Source organism: Lutra lutra, chromosome 7 (genome assembly GCF_902655055.1).
Source record: "Lutra lutra chromosome 7, mLutLut1.2, whole genome shotgun sequence".
Lineage (NCBI taxonomy): Eukaryota > Metazoa > Chordata > Mammalia > Carnivora > Mustelidae > Lutra > Lutra lutra.
In genome coordinates this window covers 117,710,204-117,731,132 of record NC_062284.1, presented here as the reverse complement: position 1 = coordinate 117,731,132, position 20,929 = coordinate 117,710,204, and the positions used below count along the sequence as shown (strand labels likewise).

The 20,929-nt window shown below is 54.3% G+C and overlaps 1 protein-coding gene across 3 annotated transcripts in view; it reads right to left on the bottom strand.

The window, feature by feature from the left end:
• Positions 1-20,929, bottom strand: part of CCDC88C (coiled-coil domain containing 88C) — a 125,376-nt gene that overhangs the window by 68,974 nt on the left and 35,473 nt on the right. Inside the window, exons 4-5 of one of the 3 annotated variants that reach the window (XM_047735977.1) lie at positions 5,832-5,896; positions 1,255-1,259 (exon numbers count right to left, since the gene is read on the bottom strand). The exons of 1 other annotated variant lie outside the window; for it this stretch is intronic. In XM_047735977.1, the coding sequence (XP_047591933.1) occupies positions 1,255-1,259; positions 5,832-5,896 (70 nt within the window). Of the gene's footprint in view, positions 1-1,254; positions 1,260-5,825; positions 5,897-20,929 lie in introns of all 3 variants that reach the window. One more of the 3 variants, XM_047735975.1, reaches the window with a different exon arrangement.

Below are 20,929 nucleotides of genomic sequence, written 5' to 3'. Positions count from 1 at the left end.
CCTGCCTAGGCAGAGCTTATTATCTGCTCTGCACTCTTTGGAAAGTACACTTGCATCACTTCTCATCCTGGAACAGATCTAATAGTTACCAATGCTGTCTTCCTCCTGTCCTTTCCCTAACAAAGACTGGGAGCTTCTTGAGCACAGATAGCCTGCTTGGTTCCGGGGCCCCTGGACCCACCGGGAGAGGGTGGGCATTGACACAAAAGCTGGAGGAGAGGGACAGGCTGAGCTTCTCTGTGGAGGCTCTGGCTGAAGGGTAGGTAGCCTTCCCAGAAAAGGAAAGGTATAGGGTCATTCTCATCTACTATGCGGGAGGTGAGTGGAGGGGTGCGGATTGGAAAGTGGCCCTCTGGTTTCCTCAGCCAGAGCAGCAATCAGAATGGAGGCCTGCATGGGCTGGGAGGAAGGACATTCACAGGATCTGTGGGCTCAGAACACTCTGACGCCTGATGGTGCTTTCTGTGTCTCTAGAAGCCGTTTTAGGACCCCCAGTACATGGAGAAAACCGAAGACCAAGGGCAAGCACACTGAATAGGGATAAATGGAAGGCCCCAGACTCTCCTCCAAAGCTCCAGCCATGTTCTCAGGCAGCATTCCCAGGGCCCGGGGATCTCACCGGGTATCTGCACCAGGCAGAACGAGGAGGGTGGCTGGCACTTCTGCCTGCCCACATACGCATCCCCTGCAGAACTCACAGTGACAGATACATCTCTCTTCCATGGGATCCTCACGCTGTGTGCCTCTGAATGCCTTCCCTCTCCTCTCTGGGCTAGGTTTCTGCACCTCAGTGGCTCCCTCCCTCCTGTTCTGCATGTCTGAGGTGGGATCAGCTATGTACAAGTCAGAATACCACAGCTGCACTTGGATACAAACCTGGCAAGAGCCATGCTCTCTCCCAGCACGACTGTTGAATGACTCAGCAGAGAAAATAATTTGCTAACACCACCCTGGCTTCCCATCAGGCGAATCTAGTTTTTTGTGTGTGGCACGATGACAGGTCTGGCTGCTGAGAAAACAGGGCTTGAAGGGACGGGGAAGCTGGTCTAGGTCTGGTCCAAAACCTTCCCTTGCTTTACGGACAAAGCGGACATCCAGAAAAGACTCCGGTAAATCACACCAGTGTACTTAATGGACGCGCAGCTGGCAAGACTGGGGCGAGGGCAGTTTCCAGGGCCTCACCTCGGGCCTTGCAGAGCCGCACACATGGGCTTGGGCAGAGAGCAGCTCTCACAAGACCCTGACCACGGACACCTGACCTTCGCATCTGGGAGAGCTTGTGTTTAACCCTCCTCAGAAGCACTCCCTTGAAGGAACAGGAAAGTGGGGACAGGAGAGAGGATGAAGATGGGTCTCCAGCAGTCGTCATTTACTGAGCACCTACTATGTGCCAGGCACTGCTCTAGACATCTGGAACATAGTGGCAACAATAGAAAAATAAAAAACCCAAAGATCTTGCCCTCATGAGAGATTACATCGTGTGTGTGTGCGCGCACGCACGTGCATGTATGTGTGTGTGTAGCGGGGGGTTGATAAACAATGCAACAGTCATGAAAAATAAATGATCAAGTATACCGGAGAGTGATAAATACTGTGAGAAAGGGAGGGCAGAGCAGGATGAGGGGATGGGATCCCAGAGGCCGAGGGGCTGAAGTCACAGGTGGCCCCTGAGCCAAGACCCGTGCGTGCCTGGGTAAAGGGAGCCAGGTGGTGGAACCGGCCAGCGTGTGTGGGTCCTAGCACCAGGAGGGAGGGGGCAGTAAAGTAACATAATCTGACTCACAGGGCAGAGGACAGACAGCAGGGAGCAAGGACAGGGATGACAGGTGGGCAGAAGGCTACTCTGGTGTGTAGCCAGGTGAAAGTCAGGGGTGCCTGGAACCGGGGTGGCAGTGAAGGCAGGAAGAGGGAAGAAGAGCTCAGGTGTTTGGAAGGTAGAGCCGAGGCATCAGCCTGATGTGTGGGTGAGAGAGGAGAGCAGGATTTGGGCAACCAGAAGCAGAACACACGACACCCTACAAGACCCAGCCCTGAGAGCCCCCAGCACAAGGCTTTCCCACCAACAGCTGTCATACAAAAGTGAGCAAGGGGCTCAGAGCAGGGTCCTGTGAGACCCCAGGCCAGGCTCTAAGACGTGGGGTCCACTGTAATGAGGCACTAGACAGACGCCTCCCAAGGGACCGATATCCAGTTGAGAGACCGCTGTAAAACCAAAAACCGATAGAGAGAAAACCCAGAGAGGCCATCAAGGTACAAAAGAGACAAGAGAGAAAGAGGATTTGGGGTCAGGCGGGGACAGACACTGAGGAGAGATTTTTTTTTTAAAGATTTTATTTATTTATTTGACAGAGAGAGATCATAAGTAGGCAGAGAGGCAGGCAGAGAGAGAGAGAGGGAAGCAGGCTCCCTGCTGAGCAGAGAGCCCAATTCGGGACTTGATCCCAAGACCCTAAGATCATGACCTGAGCCGAAGGCAGAGGCTTAACCCATTGAGCCACCCAGGCGCCCCTGAGGAGAGATTTAAAAAGCAATTTAAAGTATATGAAGTTCTTCCTCACATTCATGGAGCTGTCCCTGAATCCCACCCAAGGCAGAAAAAAAAAAAAGAGAACATCCTTTTGTTCAATGGGTGTGGCAGGTTCTATACAGAGAAAAAAATCTCTTAATAGTAGGAATTATGATATCTTCCTTCCCTAGGTCGGAGGTTGGGGGCAAATGCTTGGTGTCTCGGGATGGGTGTGTGTGTGTGTGTGTGTCTGACTAGACACTTTGCTGGGCTCTGTCCCGCCCTTGGCACCGGGCTCCACTGAGGTGCACTTGCCAAAAGAAAAAAAAAAAAAAAAAGAAAAAGAAAAAAAAAAAGCCGCCACCCACCAAACAAAACCGTGAACTGTGAAACGTTGTAAGTAACAGTACAGTTCCCCCACCAGCCAGCAAGAGCACAGACCTGCCCCTAAGATATGTGTGGCAGCATTAGTGAAAAGGCAGTGCCCCTCCCAACTCCCAAACCCACTTCTAGGCAACCACACAAAAAAGAAACCAAAAGGCTTTGTTCTTCATTTAAAAAGAAACCCAAAATGCTTCTTCACTCATCTATGTTTTAAAATTTAAGACAGAACACACTATTCCATAAACATGCCTCTGTGTCTTCTCACTGGCAGGCCTCCCTTGCCAACCTCCCCTGTTCTCAGAGGCCCTGGGACCCCTGTCAGAACTACCCAAGCGTGTACCCAGCTCACAGCTCCCCGCGGTGACGGCGGGGTGAGGCGGCCCCAGCCCTCCGGGCGAAGCTTGCTGAAGCCACGGGGAGTCAGGCCGGCCCGGAGGCTCCCTGAGCTTGCTGCCAGGCCAACGTGCACGCTCTCTTCCCGACCTGTCCGTCAGAGCTGGTGACACCACCTTTTCGACGGATGGGTACTGACTCTATTCAGTGCTAAGGACACTCTGTTCACCTGTCACAGCTTCAAAAGCAGCCGCCCCACAATGGTCTAAGCTTGAATGATGGTGAAGGCTGCCCAATTCTATACACTTCCAACAAAAAATCACTACGTTGTATCCTGAGGGGGAGCGAATGTGATGGCACAAAACTAGCTCAATAAAGCAATTTCGAAAACAAGTCACAGTGTCCACACCCGTGTAGATTCTTTTGCTCTGCACCAGACCCGAAGTGGGGACCCGGGTCCTCTGCATATAGATAGCCCCCTCTGGGCCCATGTGGTTCAGAGGCTGGAAGAGAGACTCTGCTAGGGGAGAGGCTGGAGCCAGTGTCCCAGGGTGTGGAGGTGGCTGGTGAGGGGGGGGCCTCTGGAGGACAGGCTTCCAGGTGGCAGCAGGAAAGGGAGTGGGGGGGGCACAAAAAGGGAAGAGGAGGGACCCCACCAGAGGCAGGGTGGGCAAGTTACACGGCACGACGGGGTGACGGGATGGCTGGATGTGGGTGGGGGTGGGGGGATGTGTTTAATGTCAGGCTGAACCATATGCCACAGCCACATCTGTAGGTCAAAAGGGTCAAATCCTGGCCCAACCTGGCCTGTCTGCGTGTGACACAGGTGGGAAGCTCAGGCTCCAGGGTCTGCTAACAGGCCATGTAACCGCAGGCTTGTCACTTAGACCCCACAGGCCTCTGTCTTCTCATCTGTAAGTGGGATGGCACAGCTGCACCCCAGAAGCACGATCCCATTCCCATGTTTTAACACATACACAATGCCCGGCAACGTGGTGGGTCACCAGGGGCTCGAGGAGGGAGCGTCCTTCTTTCCTGCTGTTTCACCTGCCTCTTCACCTTACACCCCTGGCTGCTCCCAGAGCGGATAGAATAGCAGAACTAAGTTTGAACCACCAACCTCCCACAGGCATCTCTCCCCGCCCCTATAAAACCAGCCGCTGAATAAATCAGGACAGGAAGCACAATTCTGCACAGCAAAGCAGACCCCCCACTTTCCTGATGTTACCACGGAAACACGGGAGTGCCAACTGCCCTTGGGGCCCGGGGCTATGGCTAGAATGGGCTGCATCTGGCATCCTTAACCTGGGGGAACCCTGAAATAAAGCAGACGGCCCGAGGGCAAAGCAGGGCCAAGGCGAACCCAAGGGCTCCCTGTACCAACACACAGAACGGGGAAGGGTGTTCGCTGCCAGGAGCCAGCAGGTGGGCCAGGGCGGCCTCTGCAAAGCCATCACTGTGCAACATGGCCCACAGCGCTAGTGATCAAGGGGAGGTCCAAGAAAACTCTTCCTTTTGGCTCACGCAGAGACAAGGCAACACGCCAGCCAGCGGGGCCCCTAAGGACACCTGCCACGAGCAAAGTGATTTGATGCTCCGTGGTCCTGACTTGGTGCCTCCAGATACGACGGCAGCTCCTGGGGCCACGGCACTCAGAGACGGCTTCTCTGTGGGGACTGTCCTGGGCCGGTCACTCAGGGTTCTCTTCCTTTAGTCCCGAGGCAACAACAGCTACTCTCATAAGAAAAGGGCAAGAGGGGCCAGATGCCAGTGGGAACAGGGTGAGGAGACGCCACAGAGGAAGGCTTGTCTTTTCTGTAAAAGCCACTCTTGTGTGGGGCCTTTCCTGCACTCCTGGACCCTCACCTATTCTAGTAGGCTAGAGACAGACATCAGCCAGGTCCTCACTGGAACAAGTCCCAGCCAGCGAGTATACTGTCCCTGGGCCTGCACACTGACGTCCATGAGCCATGGGTGCAGGTCAAGGCACACGATCGTGGCCAGGAAAAAAATCCATCACCCTCTTCAACTCACTCGGTGAGTTAGCTGGCAGGTATGAATTAAGCTCTGCTTTCCTGGAAGGTGTCCAGGAGGATATTTCCTTCAGTCCTTCAAAGTCAAACCGAGGGTCCAAGCCCAGGACTTAGAAACCTTGCCCAACGCTGGTCTCCAGAGACCAGCGGAAGGTGTGAAAACTGAAACAAGACGGGACATGCCGGAGAGATCCAACTCAGGGTCAATGAAAGCATGTCGGGATACCCGAGGAAGGGACGTTCGTTCCCACAAAATACTCTGACCATCTTGCCAAGGTAAGATGGCGTGGATTCCGTGCTTACTACGGAGAGACCCCCAGCAACTCTAGAGAGAGCAGTGGGCTCGCCTGCCTCTGCACTTGCAAACGAGGGGTCCAGGGGTTGGGAGGACTCATTCGTAAGGGAAAAAATATGCTCTTGCTTCACGCCTCTGGGGAGTAACCACCTTCCAGAAGCTCGCCCAAACGATCACATGTTTTTCACCAAGCTGGCTCAGCAGCTGTGTGTCCAGCAGCTGCTCAGAGCCCACAGCGCTGCCCGGGCACCCCAGGGGGGCAGCTGCCACTCACCAGCACAGTGGGTCTTTGCCAATCATCAAGACATTGGGCAAATTCATTACGATCAGCTGCTGGAGAACTTCCTACAGAAACAAGGGGAAAGATACCGTTAAGAACAGGAAACAAAATTAAGAATGACTAAGAAAATTACAGTCTGTCCCTGGATGAGCGTGCGGCCAGTAAGTGCTAAGTCTGAGGATCCTCTAAAATAGGAAGGAATATTTAGGGCATAAATAACGAGGAAAGCCCAAGTTAAGTACGTTTTCCGCCTTGATCACTAACACATAAAAATCATGCCTGCCAATGCAGAGAGACCTACTGCAGGCCAAGGATAGAGGATTAGGTCTAAGTTTCTTTTTAAGAGAGGTCTTTATTTTTATTGTATGGTTTGCTGGTGCAATTAAAAAAAAGTACAGAGCCAAGATGAGAGAGAGACTACGGAGTCTTTATAACCTGGTGATTCAGGATCCTAGCATTTGGGACGAGCTATAAATGAGGAGACTTCCCTCATTTATAGCAGCGGCGCCCCCCGGGGGAGGGGATAAATCACAGCTAATCTGCACCCGTTAAAGTAGGCTCGAGGAAATGAGCTGCCTTCTGGCCCTCACACCAAGGGGCTTTGAAAGAAGGGCCCAGGCACCAGCCATCAGTTCATGCACCCCATGTCTGGGTTCTTTAACAAGCTCCCCCAGTGGAGCGTGCCTGCTCCCGACCGTGCCGAGCCCCCCGCACCTGTTTCCCAGCGCACTTCTCAGGACAGGTCATCTTCTCCGCCCAGACGTGCCTTTTCACCAATCGGAAGATTAAAGTCCATTTTTACAGAAGGACAAGGAAGGGGGTAGGTTTCCCTAAGTATTCTCGGTCTGAAAAGATTACAAAAGGGGTCACTACAGAAATTTTTTCACCGAAGCGCCTCCTGTGCTTTTTTTTTTTTTTAAGATATTTCTTTACTTATTTACTTGAGAGAGAGAGAGGAGAGAGAGTGAGAGAGACAGCACGAGCAGGCCAAGGGACAACCAGACTTCCCGCTGAACGAGCCCAGTTCAGGGCTAGACCTCAGGGCCTGGGGATCATGACTGGGGCCGAAGGCAAGTGCGGTAAACTGACTGAGTAGCCAGGTGCTCCTCTCTGAGGCCTTTTGGAAAAAATGCTCCAGCAAGACAGCTTCTTTCCAGCATCACTCTATTGCACCAGGTGAACTCGAACTAATCTCTGTAATCTGTATAATGGCAACTAGCCTTGAGGAAGAAAACAGGGACAATCACACAGTCCTCTAACACCTCTAACACCATGCGGCCCAGTTGAACAGCCCGTGCCAGATAGAAGCATGAGTTGTAGAGCTGCCTCAGCCCTCCTTCGGGGCCGAGAGAAGTCAACATACAAACAAAACAGTCTCTCAACGAATGCTCGCGCCAAAGATTCCACAGTCTCTCCCTGGGGCAAAACACACACGGAGAGTTACTAAAATCAGCAAAATCCAACTTTCTAGCTCACTCATCCAGCAAAACGAAGGACTCCAAGGCCAGATTAAGCCCATTTCCGTCACGGAGTCGCTACTTTGCCTCCACACTGAACTCAAGGGCTCAGCCCCGCTTCTGGAAGATTTACTTGCTGTCACCGTCCAACCAGCTACAGTCCCTTTGGAAGCCCGGGCTGGTTTCCCTCTCCCACCGACCAAGTGTCTGGGAGTACCAGAGCTATGACTGAGTGCTCACGCTTACAAAGGAGACCACAATGTGAAATCATCTCGAAGAATTCTCCAGTAATAACAAGGTGGTATTTTATGCTAACGATTATCTTAGCAAAAGATCATTGGAAACACTGCTAGAAACTATTGCTAGAAAAACCACGTATCTTTTCCCCAGAGTATTTCACGTCAGTGTTTTTAATTTTCCCACAAGAAATGTGTCCCTTGTGCAATCAAGAAGTATTACTTTATGAACTGATGATTTTTTAAATTTGTTCCTTTCAAACAACACCACCATCACCACCACTGTGGGTCCTCCTAAGATCTAATCCTGTGGCACACAGCACCTCGTGACACACTATCCTTCTCCCTACAGGCCCGCCAAGCACCATTTTCAGCAAAGCAGGCTCCAAGGTGTGAGGGCATGGACAGAAGCTTGTCCAGTAGAAATACAATATGAGGCACACATTCATTTCGAATGTTCTAGTAGCTACCCTAAAAAGGATAAGGAAAAAAAGGTGTGTTTGCATGTATGAAAATATTCGAATAATATGTTAAGCCACACATATCCAAAATATATCATTTTGCCATACAACCAACATAAAATCATGAACGAGATATTTTACATTCTCTTCTGGTACCAAGGTCTCTAGAATCCACTAAGATTATATCCACAATCCGTGTCAACTCAGATGCTAAATTTGTCACTGGAAACACTTGATCTGAAAAAACAGTAGTTTCCCAACCACCTTATAAGTCTTCCAACGACCGAATCAAGTGTCAGTTTTCAAATGTCAGGAAAATTTTCACTTCCTCAGTCACACCAGCCACACACGGAGGCCCCAACAGCCACATGTGACTAGCAGCTGTCATGCCCAGGACGTATCAGTCACTCCCAACCCCATGACAAGAGGAATCGGTGGCAGTCAGTCCCCAAGGAAAGCCGAAGAAAAATACATCTATCGTCCCCTCGGGGTGGCAGGGCCTCCAAGGCGACAGGCCAGGCCCTCCATCTAGTGGGGGACGTGAGGTGGTTGCTGACAAGGAGGACCCTCCCTCCTGGGAATCAGAACAGAAAGCCACTGTGCAGGCCGCAGCTGACTCTGGCCAGCTCGGCGGGCACCTGGTCACACCCTGGCCTGCGGCGTGGGGTGGGAAAGAGCCAGGATGGAGAACCACAAGCCCAGGGTTGTGCTCTTGAGCAGCTCTCTAACTTGCCAGCAAGCCCTCCTGGTGGCCAACCCAGACCTCTGCAAAGAGCAGAAGCAAAAGGCAGTCACGGGCAGAAGCAAAGAGGAGGGAAAGGGGCACACACGAATCTCCATTGCAGCTTCGTCTTGTCACCGCATCCCTGTGGCCTGATGGGCAGGAGGGAAGAGTCAGACTCAGAGTGCGGCTTTCCAGAGACATGCTCCCCACTCCTTTCTGTGGAGACAGGGGGTGGCGGGGGGGACACGACACAATGAAGGTTAACGACGAAAGGTTAACTCCGGAGATCCAGGAGGGATTCTGTACCTCTTCTCTGTGCCTCCCCTGGTCCCCTCCTCTGAGTGTGTTCTCAGATCCTAACATAAGATGCTGGGGAAGCCCCAGATGTTCCTTTTCATAAACTAACTGCCTCCTGGAAGGATCCCATTGGTAACTGCTGTAAACAAACCCAGAGTCCGGAGAATAGGGGAGAGGAGGGTGGGCGTAGCGGATTCTCAGTGGCGGAGGGCTGGAAAGTGCTCTGTGATGTAAGAAGGGGAGAGAGCCCCCGGACACAGCCAGGCTACAAATCCAGAAGCTGGATCTTACCAGAATTCTTAAGGTTCCTCCCGGGGACTGTCAGCCCTACCTGCTGGGGGAGCGATGGGGTCGGCCAGGACACTCCGCAGGGAGCGTCTGTCGCCCCAGTTGGCGGTGCGAGGGCTGCGCATCTGTGTTTGCACATGGTGTCAGCAAGCCTGGAGGTTCCCCCTGATGACATCCCCGGCCCCGGTCCGATTCCCAGCTTCCTGATTTCAGCAACCAACCCAAGGGTGAGAACGCAGGGTGTCACGGCTGGGGAGAAGTTCTGAGAACAGAACCAGGGAGCGGAGTGGGAGGGAAAACACTCCCTTCCTTTTAGAATTCTCTCCTGGCAAGTACAAATGTATTCAATGGAGGGAAAACACAGGAAACCCGAGGGGGGAGCCCCATCTGGGCCTCACGGGTCCTGGAGCACAGCTAGGGACAGGAAGGATGACAGAAGATGCTAATGAGCAGATTCCAGAGGTGGCCGGGGGGACGGCACACACCTCACACTTGATTACAACTAAGCAGGTGGCCCTGATTGGACCCAGGAGCATGGCCTCACCACCAGTGACACCAAATGCTTGTCCTGCTGATCTTTGAAGCCACCGTGGGGCCCGGGGCCACAATGTGGGCTGGCGCCACAAGGTCGGGCTTCACCCTCGGCACCCCTTCAGTCCCCAGGCCACTCTCAAACCCCCTCCCCACCTCACTCCTCTCGGGGACGTTCAAGGTTTCCCAAACGTCTACACTAGGCGGGTACCAGCAAAGTCTCAGGATGAAAAGACCTGGAAGGCTCTGTCACTGCCCTGTGGACAGGGCTACCCCACTAGAGGCAGGAGGACACAGTGAGGGGGCAGTCAGAGGCCTGAGGCAGCACAGCAGGGGCTGAGAGGGACCGGGGATGGACTCCAGCAGGGGCCTGATGGACCCCCTCGCTCCCAGGGTTTGTAGATGAACTCATTTGCTGCATTCTGTCCAGTCACTCCATTAAACTGTGAGGTCCCGGTGGAAGCTGGGCCCCCAATTCCATTCTGGCCAGTCCCCATTCAGGACTTACAGAGAGTGCACTGTCCGCCGATGGAAGCCGAACATCCTGGAATCAACCAGACTGAGCCCATGGCTTTCTCCCAGGACCTCTTCTCTTGGTTTAGGAATAGGGGGACACAGCTCAGGACCCTTAAAACCCCTCCATTGATCCCTGGGCATCAGCGTACGTACCCAGTGCACGTAAACAGTCCACCTCACAATACCACTGTCAACGGCAAGATAGTAAGTGGAGGACCGAAAACTGCCCCCCAACACCTCAAAATACAAAGGAAAGGATGACGAGCCAAGATGATTGAGGAGGGGGCACCTCCGCACGGTGGCTACGAGTGGATCCCGGGGGCCGGTTAGGTCCGGGGAGATCCAGCACTCATCTGGTTCCTGAGACCACGACTGATGCCTGAGCCAGGGATACACGACTGCACGGGCAGTCCTGAAGGCACGTCAGTGAAGAAAAGAAACCCACAGCAGAAGCTACCAAAATGACAGCACATTCCTTTCCTATAGCCCACCATGACAAGGGCACTGCCCAACATTTTCTAATGATCCTGGGGCTTGTACCCCCTAAAATGACGCTATTTTATCCCGTGACCTGGCTTCTCAGATTGTGTTGGTCGCATCGATTTGCCAGCGACTGAGCCGTGCAATGACAGGCTCCCAGAAATCATCTTTTCCTTTGAGACAACTCACCACGTATCCAAGAGGAAAATGACGGGATTTCACTTCCATTTTTTTTTTGGAACACCAGCCCCTGCTCCCTCATCGAAGTGCACTCTGGCATCTCCCACCAGGAAACGCAAAGCCTCCCTCAGCTGGGCAGAGCAGGTGCCAGCCGGTAGGACCCCAGTGACCCTGGACTGGGGGCCGGGGGGGGGGGTGGGGAGGGCTCACTTACAGTCCCCGCTGCACCCTGGGGATGGAGGCTGGAGGCCCTGGGGGGAGGGGTGGGCTCCTGAGCACTAGGTCCTTGATGATCGGGGCTCAGGGGGTCCCAGAAAAGTTCCATCCGCTACCAGGGGTAGTGTAAGGGCCTCCCTGAAGAGTCTCACAATCCCGCCAGGGCCCATCTGGACCTCTGCGCCCGCCCAAGCAGAAAGGTCATCTTCTCTCGTGGTGGAAGAGACGCAAGGTCCCAGAGAAGTTTCGGGGTGGAAACGCTTGTGTACATGTACGTGTGTGTGCACACTGGGACTGCAGGATCAAGGACACAGGTGTCACAAAGACAATGAAAGAATTCTTTTTCTCCCCTCCAAATGAAACTCAGTTTTATGGCTTGATATTATGCCAGAAAGACAAAATAAGTGCTGTCGAAGGCCAGGTTCTCGGAATCACGAGAGACCCTCCATAGGGGTTTGACCAGGAGCTGATGCTGAGTAAATGAGGGGGGATCCCAGAAAAGTGCAGACAATCACCCAGCAGAGGCATCCAGAAGGTTACCAAGGAGGTCGGAATGGTCTGAATAGTAAAAATGTGCCTTCCACACAGCCAAAGAGACAAAGAGCCTTGTATGGACCTGGCCATGTTCTCAGAGTCAATACTGAAAATCAGAAACACACATGGCGTCAGCTTTGAGCATGTACCCAGCCGCCTCTAGGTCTGCGGTTCAGATCCTCAGAAGTCACACACTGAGCACTGTGCTGTGAGGTGAGCACTCTCAGCCTGAATGGAAAGGCAGGGAGGTAGAAAATCATAGCCCAGAAGGCAGGGGTCAGAACAACACAGCATAAGGAACACTGCCAAACCCTACCCAGGCAAGTCTGGGAAGGCTTCCTGGAGGTGGCTTTTGAGCTGGGCTATGCAGAATGCTTAGGAGTCCCACAGGAGAAGGAGAAAGCACAGAGATGGCTGAACTGCTGAATGTGGCAAGTCAAGTCTTGGGTTACACTGTCCCACACACTCTGCAGGTCCCACTGGGGCATGTTTTCTTCCCCTCACATCCCTAGCCTGTACTCCTCCCAGGCAGAATCCTATTCATCCTCCAAAGCTCACAGAAAGTATTACCTCCTCCATCTAGCTACCTTTGATGCCATGAAGCACATGCAACTTTCTTTCCTCTGAATTCCAAATGCTTCATTTGCCCACGTCTGTGGTCCTTTCGCATTTTGCCTTGTCACGCAACACCCCACCACTCAGAGGCAGCGAAAAGCTGCTACAATGCCAGCTGACAAAATTAGACTGATCAGAAAAGATTTCTCAAAATTTATATTAAATTTTTTTTTTAAATGGGGGCACCTGGCTGACTCAGTCCCCTAAGTGTTTGACTCCTGACCTCAGCTCAGGTCTCGATCTCAGGGTCCTGAGTATAAGTCTCACATCGGGCTCCACACCCAGCATGGAACCTACTAAAAAAAATAATAATAATAAAATAAAAATAAAAAATTCTCCTTTTTTAAGGGAAGAGGCATCTTCTCTGTCTCTTTCTCACTAATGGGGGAATCAGGTCCTAAAAACCATCAGCTTTGCTCCACCACCATGATCGAAGTAACTCAACTGTCTTTGTCTGGAAACCTGGTAAAACCAGCAGCCGTAGGCCTTAAGATTCACCAGCCTACAGGTGTTAACGAAAGTTAAAACATCTCATAGTGAGTTTGTAATGCTCCTTTGGATGTGCCATGCTTTCCCATTGTTAATTCCCTAATATGATTGTTCTAGGAGCAAACAAAGCAAAACAAGTTTCATTTAAAATTCCTACACTACCGAAGCGAGTCTGACAAGGAAGGTATCGCCCAAATTCCAATGCTCCCAGGGTCTATTACAGCGTCCTATACGAGAAGACACATCTAACACCCACAGCAAGAACCCTGCCGGGGGGTGCACAGCACCAGTGAGGGTTCACGCAAAGGATGTATATCTGGGACTCCACAAGGCTCAGATGCTCATGGAGCACCCCAGACAGACCCACAGAGGTGGGATAGTGTCTGGGCCCTCCGCACACATGTCCTCCTCACTGTTTATGCTCAAGTCACCAATGAACTGTCCTCCCAGCGACGCATCTCAACACCTCGTACCCAGGTCTGGCCCAGAAGGGTTCCATAACACCCTTTGATACTCCTCGGTCAAAACAAAAACTGCCCGAAAGCCTGGCCTTGCCAGACACACGCCCAACCACAGAAAGGGTCCCATCTCTTTCCTGCTCCCCACAGTCCCATGAGGCGGTCAGGAAAAGAATCAGAATTTCCAATCTGAGGGAAACCAGGACACGGTGCTGGCAACGAGGCTTCATGGTGGGGTCAGAGCAGGGGCCAGGAACGGCACTCTGGGTAGTAAGCTCTCCCCGGGACCATGCCACCTGCCCCATGGCCCAAATCAGAGTACTCCGTTATTGGTGATGCTGGTCTGTACCTTCCATGGGGATTCACGGCACCCAAAGCCTGCTGCCCCCAACCCCCAGCAAATCCTGCTTCCCACAGTTTTGCCCCATCTGAGGTCAATAGGGACCTGACTCCAACACCGTGCGCCCCAGCCCGCTTTCTGGGGTATCACTGCCAAGAGCATGAGTTTCTAATTGAACTGCTGGGAGGAGGTGCAAACCTGATGATTTATCCTCGGCTGGCGTTCAAAGCCTGGGCCCATGGGGCCACGGGCTTGTAATCCCATCTGGACAAGGGGCTCTGGCTCCTAGTGCATTCCCTGTGGCTGGGGCAGGGAACCCCGGCAAAACGAGTGGTAATGAAGTACTTTATGTTAAGAAGCTGTCACGTAAAGCTGCTGATAGATTCAATCCATCTGTTCTAACCCCTTTCAATTACTCCGGGGTCCCCAGGGCCTGACACCAGCGCAGAGTAGCACGAGCCTGACAGCGCGGGCTCTCCTAACTAAGCCACACCACATCGCAGCAGCCGGTGATTTAAAGCTACCTGCTGGGGCCACCCGGGCTTACAGCAGCAGGAGAAAACCACCCGCCCCCGTGTTCGTAGCGGCCTCTCCCCATGGCTCTGTTCACAAAAACAAACTAAGACCGCGCTTTGTTCACAGAAAGGGAAACAAGTGTTTCCTCCAAGCGGATCGAGGAGCAGACCTGTGGGAAGGAGCCCCTGGAAATGCAATCACCACTGTGTGCGGGCAGAGCTAATTGCTGTGTGACCTCAGGTAGGCCACAGTTTCTCCCTGAGCCGCACCTTCCTCTGTTCTAGGACAGGGACCATCTCTAAGGGATGTCTGGCTCCTTCCAAAGTTGGGGGAGGAGAACTGGGAGAGGAGACGCGGTGCTGACACAGAGGAACACAGCACACTTTTATGCAGTTACTAACTTAGGGTGGCCAACTCCGAACACGGGCAAGTGCCCACACGGCCCGGAAGAACCCAGGGGAAACCCAACAGGGATGGGGCTGAAGGACGCTCAAGTGTCCCCACAAATGCCTGTCCCCTTCCCTCTAGGGCTGATGTGACGCCTGGGGAGCTCTCTGTGGGAGGACCCATCTTATCTGATGCTGGGAAGTGCCTGTTCTGAGCTCCGGGGCCCAAAAAAGGTGGTGGGGGAGCCCCGGAAGCACGGGGAGGGCACTGCATTCAGCTCCTCTGAGAACAATTTCTGCCCATAAATGGTGTTTCAGGAACCACTTCACACGGTAAATACAAGCCTGTCACCAGCACCCGAAGTGGGGCTCTAGGGAACAATGGCAACCACAGGTGCAGGGGGCGGGGGCACGGGGCCCCAGATGGCCCAGCAGAGGGACACATGGCCTTGCCGATAGACCCCAGCCAGCAGCAGGGGGCCAGTGAGACCAGCTCTTGAAATAGAAAGAGCCTTCCAGATGACCTACAGAGCAGGGAAACTGAGGCCCAGAGAGGAAAGTCAGAGGTGCTGCATCACCTTTGGGTCTAGAAACCCAGGTCTCTCCTCTGACTCTGCTGTGGAGCTCTTCCTGCTCCAGCAAGGAGCTCACTGCCCTCCATCAGCGTCTACGGAAGGCCTCCCACACCCAGGGCCGTGCTCCAGGAGGGGCCGCAGGGGAGACAGGGGTGGTCTTGTCCTCACACTCATTGCCTGGAGTGGCTCAGAGCTGCCCTGTGCTGTCTCCCCAGCACGAACATCAGCACTGGTGCTTAGCGTTGACACGGGGAGCCCCCCTTCATGGCAGCGAGCGATCGTACAGCCGTGTGCCAGTACCTGGAGAACCTTTCTTCAAGCTTCTTGGCAGAGTTGACATATTTGTTGACCAGTAGGTGAGGGAGGGCGTGGGGCTCATACCGGCACCATCTGTTGACCAGAGTGCCATGGGTGTGTAAAGGGAAGGCTGGAGGAGCCACCGACGCCACCTGGTCCAGGGGACCCAACTGCTTCCCTGCATCCCCAGCAAGTGGGAGTCCCAAACTGACTTCCTGGGCACCTTCCGCCCTGGGCCTGCCCACAGAGCATCGGGGGAAAGGCGTGGCACTCCCCTGTCCCAGCAAGCTGCTGGGCTGGAGGCACACGGCGTCTGTGTGTCCGCCGGGTCCCACTCTCTTCCACCCCCTCCCCTAGCAGCCAGGGCAGGGCCAGAGCCGGTGCCACACCCTGGAAGCCATCCCCCTGCCTGCGGGTGCTACGGCGGCTCCCACGCTCCCAGGATACAAGTCAGAGCAGGAGGGGCACAGAGTACCCGGGAGCCTCCGGCTGCACATGGCAGCTTGCTGGGACCTGTGAGGGCAGGGAAAGGCAGGCAGGAAAGCCAGGCCATCACACCACCCCACAGGTGAGTGTCGATGCTCCCAAGTCAGCCAGGCCTCTACACATCCATCGCCCCAGGGCAGAACAGAAGGGCAGCCGATCCCTCTCTCTCTGGCACCACTGAGTTTCTGGGCACCTAAGGGTTGTCAGGTGGTGTGCTGGTGTGTGTGGGGGGGTAGGGGGCTACACAGAGAAGATCTCTGTCCTCAACTCTATGATATGCAGACAGACAAGTTCAGCAAACCTGCAAAAAACAGTGAGGGTGTCCCAGGTGCATGTGCAAGAGCCTGGGAGAAAGACCCAGGGGACAGACTCGCCAGCCAGAGGGGATGTGAGGCATCTGAACTGAGGCACAACAACAGAGGTCAATCCAGGAAGGCTTTCAGGAAGAGGTGGCACTGAGCTACAGAGGGACAAAGAAGAACAGATGCCATCCAGGCATGTGAGTATGGACAGTGGTCATGCTGGTGGCTGAAAAAGTGTTCCCGTCACATAGATCACCACCTGGGAATGACAATAACAACAAACACACAGTACAAGCAAACAAATTTTGTAAGAACCAGTCACTTCTCATCGTTACGGGAGTTTACAACTGACGGCCAGACTTCATCTAGAGAGCAAGAAACTCTGGAAGGTTTTTTTTTTTTTTTTTCCTATCACCAAAAATGCATTCTATAGCAGGAAACTGGGGGAGGGCAGCTCAGGACACAGTTGAAAAACTGGGGAGGAGGAAGGTTAAGAAATGACAAGTCTGTAATGGGTAATGTTTTAGCAGGAAGTGAAAATCTCAACAGATGGTATGGACTTCAAGGCAGCTGGACCAGGGGTTGGCAGTAGCTCGACCCCCTCGCCCCCAGCACTGGAGGCAACCCTCACCATGCTACAGCACTCACGTCCAATGCCACCCTGTACCCAGATTCCTTGGCTGGAAATAACTCTCTCCTCTGGGCCCCCCTGAGCTCCTGCACCGTGTAGCCCCACAGTCAGCTCAAGGTGACTGGGAGCCTCAGGGTCTTGGGGTGCTGTAAGGTGCTCCTCTCCGAGTCCCCCCTACCCACCCCAGGCCTCCTGCACCTGCTGTCCACAGATGCTCACTAACCGCTGGCTAAACCAAAGCCACTGACCACAGGGAAGGAAGGTCTAGTGAGAACAGAGGCCCCAGGACCTCTACCCACTGAACCCAGCCTCACCCTTCATCCAGAGGTCAACAGACCCTTGCTTACGAACAACAGTCAGAAGGCCTAAGGAGCTAGCCTTCTGGATCCCCAGGTCCTGGCTGGCTGGCTATTTGCCAGGGCAAGATCTGTTTGATCGATGACGACTTCGGCTGGTAGGGATAAGGCAGTAAATGAGAACAATGAAGAGGTCAGTGAATGTATCACACGTATGTGCCAGGAAATACTAAGTGGTTAAGGAAACTAAGCAGATAAGACAAGAGTGAAGGAGAAAGAAATTATAGACGGGTAGCCAAAGAAGCCCCACCCCACCCCATCGATGAAGTGATGGTGGGACAAACGTGAGTGGAGAGGGTGGGAGACAGGGGGACATGATGAATGGGAGAATTCCAGCCACAGGGACCAGCAAGGGGGAAAGTCTTGCGGTGAGAATGTGCTGTGCAGTCCTACTGAGCACAACGCACGTGGAGAGTGGGGCCATTTCCAGGGTCAGACAGCCCCTGCTGACGCCTGAGGAAGCCCAGGAGCTCTCACACAGGGAACTCATCAGGACACGGGGCTTTCAAAGACTCTGAGCCTGGACACCAGGCACACGGGGACGGGTCGTAGGGACCTGGAGTGCCATGGTGAGGACCTGGAGGCCAGGGCTCAGAGTCAGAGAGTGCCCACATCGATGAGTGAGGTCTGCTTGAGCTATGCCGCGGGGACACTCCCTGCTGTAACCGCTTGTGGCATACATATTGTGGGGACGAGAGGAAAGGGACCGGCAATTCTTAGTCCCTCGTTATGAGGCTGTGGACTGGGCTTCCTCTGCCAAACCAGCTTCACTTCTGAAGCCTTCTTACCAAGCTGTGGGTTCCCTAGGATGTGGATTGGCCATCTCCCTCCCCATGGCTCCCCCCAACCAGGGCATGGCACCAGGAGGGGCTCGCTTCGTGTCTGTCAGAGGAGCTAGTCTGGCACGGGGGGCTCATTGTGTGAATGGCCTGAGGGAGGATCCCTACAGGACAGGCACAGAAACCGCGCCCTGCCTTTCTGCACTGAGGATGTGAGGACCGGTTGGGGTGGGGGGGTGCTTTCCTTCAGCTGTGGGTAAGCTGGGTGTGACGACCACCAAAATCAAAGAACATTTGGGAGGAGGTGGGAAAACGAAGGCATGCAGACCCTCCCCACCACCTGGTCACAATGCTGGCCAGCTGCTCCGGCTCCCCGCGGGGCTAGCTGAGCGCCTACACTTCTAGACAAAGGCACCCTTACCAGCTGTTCCTGAACTCAAGTCAAGCAGGATGACGGTCTGTGCCTGACCCGCCACGCAGAAGGTGGCCTCTCCCAGGCCAAGCCAATGACAATGAGACTCATCCACGCACACTGCCCAAGCACCCACTGCCGGCGCCCACATTATGCAGGGTGTGTGCAGAAGAGCTCACTCTGGTCCAGTGGGGACATAGCATCTCCTGGTCACTGGGACCGGTGCCCATTTTACATCCGCTGTCTCACTCGTACGCTCATCAGGGAACTCACTGAACACGTATTCACCAAGCCTGGGTCTATTCCAGGCGGCGTGCTAGGAGTCAGGGACGTGACAGTGAGTGAACACAGACCCATGGCTGAGCCGGCTGTGCACCCACCTGCCTTGAGAGTGAGCTCAGAGTCAGGAGCGGAGCTCTGGTTGGGCCCAGTGGCGGGACTCCGGGTAAATGTTTCCCGAATGAACGCAGCTGAGAGAAGGCAGGCTGGAAGGCCAGCAGCCAGCCGTCATAAACCCCACCTCCCACCCAGGAGCAGAGAGGAAAGACACAGAAAGGTGGGACATGCTGGGTCCTCCCAGCCAGGGCCACAGGCCCGAGGGAAGACCGTGGCCGTGGGGTAAGCTGCAGCACTGGGCTTGGCTCACAGCACACTCCCCGGGGCGGGGGGGCACACCAGGGCTGCGGAGGCAGGAAAGCCGTTTCTCCCACAGTCACACTGCTGCTCCCCTGGCTATGGAGACGCAGGAAACTGAGGCTGCACGTTGGCTCCAGGTGGGCAGACTGGCTGCCCCCTGGGGCTCCTGTGGCTGCCGCCCCACGTGCACACAAGCCTACCCCTCTGCCGCGCCCCTTAGGCCAGCATTGCCGCCTGCTCCCGCTGCAGAGGGCCTCTAACCCTGTGTCTGACACACCGGTCTCTGCTAAAGGCAGGAAGGTAAGGAGAAACCGAGGCCATGAGAAAGCACCCCCACCCCCGAAAGAGCAAGCTCATCTCATCTCACACCGTCCATCCGAGCCTTCTCTAGACACTCGGGGGGTTGCTGTGACCGCTGAGGGCTGGCAGCATCAGGCTGGGTCACGGGGGGTCGGGGCAGGCCTGAATCCATTCTGGGGGAGCAGCACCGCTGCTGAGGGCAGGCCGAGCTGTGACTACTCCTCCACAGTGGTACTCCGGAGCTCCTGGGGCTGCTGAGGAAGTGACAGCACCCGGGACACCGGGTTCCCCACAGCTGGCTGACCATCCACACTGATTAACTCAGGTGCCCGTATGCACCGTCCTAACTCCCTGAACTAGCTGGGTTTAGAGGGGTTAAGTGACATCCAGGCCACCAGCGGGTGAGTGGAGCGTGGGACCCAATGCCAGCTCCTGGGAGTCCAGATGCCAGTTGAAGGCCCCACTGACCTAACCCACAGGCCTCACTGTGCGGTCATGACACACCTTGCAGAGCTAGAAATCATGGAGGTGGGGGCGGGTTCCATGAAAAGAGCCCTGACAATGATAGTAATCTGTGAGTACGGATGACCTGACAACAGAGAGACTCAAGACTGAGAAGCCAGACCAACCACGAGAACCACCACTCCAAGCACGGCTCCAGGTGTCAGGGAGCTGGGCACCGAGAACATTCCCGGCAATGGCAATGACTGCCTCCCAGGCGGGCTTCCCAGAAAGGGTTCTCCACACTGCCCACTGAGAGGACACGGGACCCAAAGCCCGCCTCGCTGGCAGCGACTGTCTGGAACCCTGTGGGGTAAGCGGCAGCTCTGGGGACGCTGGAACTGCTTTTAGTGAGGGGGAGTAGGGGAGGAATCTGCCCTGTAAGGTAGGAGATAAAACACGACCTCTGGCCTCGTGCAAGTTACCGCCTCCTTAGAAAGACTCACACATGTGGAAATGATTGGTGGGTGAGGCCGTCTCTAGCCAGGCCCTTCGACACACAGGAAACAGGTGGTTAAGGAAGAACAGAGCCACAAGCCACAGAGGTTGCAACAGCCGGCAGGCCTGAGCCAGACGGGGGTGGGTGGGTGGGGGGCATGGGTGAAGTGAGACAGCAGCGGGGGAGGGCGGTTCTGGAAAAGGGGACCCCCTAACTCCACATGAACACTAGGTCATCACAGCCTTTGCTCCAACTAACTTGGCAGTGGCAGGCGAGGGTTGGGGGGCAGTGTATGCTGGACCCCCTAGGCACAGAACTGGGTTAATTATTAATCACAATCCTTGGCTCAAGACACTGCTCTGTGGTCACACATGGCTCACTTTCATTTAGTTACTTTTCACAATGTAAGAACCACCTGCACACCCACCACCCCGAACACAGGCTCCGACCTTGATAATCTATCTAACCAGATGGCGCCCCCATCCTGCCCTGCCTCCTCCCATCCAGGACACCTCCATCCTGAATCACCTTTTTTTTAAACAGCTTTACTTCATCCATGAATATTCCTGAAAAGCACATTTTTATCGCTTTTAACGTTGTAAGAAAAGGAATGGTGCTGTATGTACTCTTCGGGAGCACATGCTCTTTTTACTTGGCATT